General features: G+C 48.2%; 1 protein-coding gene across 1 annotated transcript; it reads right to left on the minus strand.

The window, feature by feature from the left end:
- Window positions 1–366: 366 nt before the first annotated feature.
- Window positions 367–3,505, minus strand: MIS18A (MIS18 kinetochore protein A). Its single transcript, XM_086631761.1, has 5 exons — window positions 3,268–3,505; window positions 3,116–3,182; window positions 2,562–2,684; window positions 1,182–1,275; window positions 367–457 (listed from the first exon to the last, which is right to left on the minus strand). The coding sequence occupies exons 1-5, from the start codon at window positions 3,503–3,505 to the stop codon at window positions 377–379; spliced, it is 603 nt and encodes a 200-aa protein (XP_086487887.1). The 3' UTR covers window positions 367–376.
- Window positions 3,506–4,634: the final 1,129 nt, after the last annotated feature.

The raw sequence follows: 4,634 nt of genomic DNA on the forward strand, positions 1-4,634 counted from the left end.
TTATTTTTAATTGGTTTAGGAAGGAGAAGCACACTCAGTTCAGCAGATACTGAATAGCAAGGAAGGCAAGAGATAAACGCTTTGCTTTCAGAGATAAAAATTTAAATAAATATTTACATATAAACCAAAAGTCTACAGAAACTTGATTAAAAAATTCTATTTCTTTCTGGGGTATCCTTTGAACAGAAGAGAGAGGAACTCCTCGTCTATGGTGAAGACTCAAACTCATAGCATTGTTCTACCACAGCATGAGCTACCAATGGCTTTCAGTTCTTTGCACAGCTTTTGCAGTGTTCCCACAGATTCCAGAGGATTACAAGGACAAGTTTCACATACATCGCTCTCCTGAAGCTAGATTTCCTGCGTGTAATTTCTTTCAGACTTTATTGTGAAGAGAAGCCATACTTGATTCAATAGCAGTCAGTCTTGTCTCCAGAGCCTTTAATACAGTGTCTGCCTGTAAAGTAAACAAGGAAAGACACCTGGTTTTAAACAGAACTTGACAATACAAACAGTGAGCATAGATGTTGTTAAGTCCTCGAATTTGATCTTGCACCACCAATCCTATTTCATTCTGTTCCTGCTACTTTCACAGTTCAAACACTCACTCAACTCTAACACTAACTCTCCATACTTTCTCAAATCTGTAATTGTCTTCAGCCTTGGTAAGCAGCAGATCTATACATTCAGTTTTTGCTAGACAACCATCAGCTTTCAGAGCCAACTTTGTTACGCTATTTGCTCCCACCTGAACGGTACCTGCAATTAGAAGTTTTCAGTAGAGCAAAATGGCAACTTCGTACTGAAATATTACGTAATAAACAAAGTTACAGCAAAAGCATTAAGTCAGTTTACATCAAAGATTGAAGAGAAATGACTAAAACAAAGTTAGGCGAAAATCTGGAGAAGTGACTCAGAACCAGTTAGAAACAAAATTTCTAAATACTGACAGACATAAATAGGAATCTAAAGCTGTGCTTGATAAACAAAAAATGCCAATTGCCATTAAAGTTGAAGGAAAAGTTACTGAAAATCTTGCGTAACACAAGATATTAATAGCATGAAGTATTACAACGTCTGTTACAAACCACAGAATTGATCTAGATGAAATAAGGATATTATGGATACTAAGATTTCATATAGGTGATTTAAACAAAGAATGACATAAGGTTAAATCTTACCCTTTGTAGCACCTCTGCCAAGACAGCTCGGCTTTCAAGGGTTAAAGGTTCCTCATCAGTAAGAGCTTGTTTTTCCGAGGATCCTAGAATGTAACTGATACCTACAGTTTAGATCATGCACATTTCACTCTGAAGGCAAAAAACACAAGTGTAGGACTCATCCATTGTTCTCAATGGTGATGAGATTACTATTAACACACTAACAAAGTGGAAGCATGATGCCAGCTACAACAACAACAAAAATACTTATCTATAGTTGGTAATCTTGCAAACAAACTGTGTGGTGGAATCAAAAATATTTTAAGTGCAGAACTACCAAGACACCACAGCTTTCTGAAAGTCAGAATTCCAAGAGACAGTCAGGAATTCTGGTGCTACAGGATATGGTGAAAAATTATGCAGATATTGAGAACCGCGTAGCACTACCTGTAAGAACCATTACTGCACAAGAAAACGTCATTTTGTTACCATGTTAGTGTTCCAGAGAATTTTACTGTCAAGGAAAAAGCCAAATGTCACAGCTGTGGAAAGATTAAAAAGAAACAGCAACAAACTGTCCAGAGTAGAAAGGTGAACATCCACATAGACACAGCAAAATAAACTAGAACTTAAGAAAAGGCAGAAACATTAAAACTAGTCCAGACAGAAATAAAGGTAACCTATCACTGTTCACTAGAGTAATGCTTGGATAAAAGCACTCTGGTGTGGAGACTTAATTCAGGATACAGTTACTACAGAATATTTTAAGGACACTTTTAAGTGCTATAAACCAATTAAAACCAATACAATAGCACATCTTCATTTTCTAGGCAGTTTTTGACTGTAAGACAGTTAAGTGAAAGCCTCAAGCACATACTCAGTTTTAAGATCTGCTTTTGCCTACCTTAGCAAGGAAAAAGCAGACTTGACCAGCACAAGTCAGATCTCACCCTAAGTTCTGCTTAAGCCCCTCTCCCCATGTTCTCTACTGATAATTAGCTCTAATAGCTTACAGCCAGGCCTATTTGGTACTACCTATGACTGCAGGCTCATTGTATGTTGCCTAAAGCACAGCACATATGTAGTCGGTTCTGATCAAGTGAGAAGGAACCCTACTGTGTTGTGTATCTAGTGTTACTTTCCTGGGTATGCTATTTCTTATATGAAGGGTAGCCCTGGTATTATCTCTTTTCTAGGATTTGTCTAGCACTACACAAATGACGTTTCTCATGCTTCAGCACTATGATGCTAACAGCAGTAAACCAGAAAACCACACTGGAACAAAGCAGCAGAAACAGCTACCTCTGGACATGACACAAATATTAACAGGAGCATCCCTCAATGAGATGCTGGTGGGTGAAGTTTAGCTGGCAGGCTTACCCATAAAAATTCTGCCTTTACCTTTCAATTGAGTCAACACTGAAACAGAACAAATCCCTCTTGTAGTCGAGATGCTTTGGGGTGCATCTATAGATGGTGCCAAGAGTCATTGTGCAGCCAGAGCAAAATAATGTTTCGATCATGCTGCAAGTAAAACATATGGCATTTATTCAAGACACAAGAAAAAGAAATACCTCTCCCCATCCCTATTCTAAAAACAACAAAAAATAATCTCCCGTTATGATTTTTTTTTTAGAGTATTCACTCTCACTTTACATAGCATAATTAAGAGCGCTCGTCTCTCAGCCTGCGTTCCCAGCGGCCGGCTGACCCCAGCAAGACTCAGGCACAAGTATTCCGTACAAACAGCCCGAAAGACGCGTTCCAGGCCCGGGCTCCCCAGCCCCGCCCGGGGCGGGGGAACACGGCGACTCCCGCCGCCCGGAGCGGGCCGGCGGCACCTGACGGGCCGTCCATCACCTTCCCCGGGGCCTCTCGGCTCCCTCAGGAGAGGAAGGGAAGGGCCCGGGTAGGGACCCCCGGGGTAGCAACGGGGCTCCGGGGCCGCGCCTCACCATCCGCACTCGCCGGGCAGCTTGGAAAGCTTCCGCTCCGTGTCCACCGAGACGCCGGCGGCCGCACCTGCGCGGAGGGGGGAAGGAAGGAGGGATGTGACCGACGGCCGCCGCTGGCGGGGCGAGGCGGAGCGGGGGGAGGCGGCACTCACTGCGCAGGAGGATGCAGCCCGCCTCCTCGTCGTTGGTCACCCAGCTCAGCGTGTCGCCCACCGGCCGCTTGCAGCCGGCGCAGAGAAACACCATGGGCAGCAGGTCCGCGTGCTCCGCGCGCGCCCGCTGCTGCTCCTCCTGCTCCGCCGGCGCCCGGCCGCCGCCCGCCTCCAGCAGCGACAGGGAAGAGTCCAGCTCCGCCACGAGGCCCGGCGTCGGGAAGAGCGCGCCCGCCATCGCCTTCAAACCGCCCGCGCCGGAAACGGCAGTGACGCCCGCCCGCTGCCGGAGCCGCGCCGCGCCCACGGCCTGCCGGGGCGGGAAATGCCGCCCGTCCCGCCTAAGGGCGGTGGAGCAGGGGAAAGGACGCGGGGCGTGGCCACGCCCCCCGCGCACGCTGGCGCCCCGCCCCCCCCGGCCACTCGCGGCCGTGGGGGGCGGTGAGGCGCGGCGGGTGTCTCCCCCTCAGCGCCTCAGCAACGCGTCGGCGGGGGCTCGCATGCTGTAGCGGTGGTGGCGGCGCGGAAAAGATGGCGGTGCACGTTTTGAAAGCTGCCTTTAGCCGACCTGACGCGTTTTGCGCTGCGTTTGTGCGCGCTGCCCCCGGTTCTGCGTCCCGGGAGGTCTGCGTGCCCTCTGTGAGGCCGGGGCCGGCGCCTCAGTCAGCTGCCCGGGTCTCCCCAGCAGCAGCGTGTCCTGGGGGCGTAGGGGTGCAGGGAGAAGAGGGCTGAGGGCACGAGCAGTTTTAGTTCTGCGAACCTCGGCGAAGGACGCCTGCGTGTGTTCGCCCAGGCATGGAACTGCTGTGGGCCAAGTGCCTGCCACTGGGCTGCCTTCGCCTTGGTCGGGAGCTGGCCTTTCCATCTGTACGCTTGAGGGAGGAGAGAATGAAGAAGTCACAAAGCAAAATACGTGGTTATTCTACTACGTCCTTTACTCATGAAGCATTTTCTCAGGCCTTACCTATGTTTTTATGTCAAGAGAAATTCAGAAATGTTTTTGAGGCCAGCTGTTTTCAGTAGCTGCAGAGCACGCTGCGTTGCTGTGAGTTTCTGAGAGGGAAGAGGTTGTGATCCAGCTGGCGCTTGTCCAGCCCGTTCTTAGGTTACTTGACATCCATCTCAGTTTGAAATACGCTGAGGAACAGCATAATTGCCCACCAGGAAGTGAGGATTACATTTTAAGATCTGCCGTTTCATATCTGTCAGACATTAATATTCATTGCTGCTAGATGTTTTTTAATACCAAGGCAGTCCTTGAGCTGCGGGACCCCAGAGTGATTTACATAGGCATCAGTTATGCAATCTCTTTCTGAGGGCGCTGAAGTACAATGAAAAAAAGTATTTGGTTGGAGTTCTGAGCTGGT

The sequence above is a fragment of the Tauraco erythrolophus genome, chromosome 1 (genome assembly GCF_009769465.1).
Source record: "Tauraco erythrolophus isolate bTauEry1 chromosome 1, bTauEry1.pri, whole genome shotgun sequence".
Lineage (NCBI taxonomy): Eukaryota > Metazoa > Chordata > Aves > Musophagiformes > Musophagidae > Tauraco > Tauraco erythrolophus.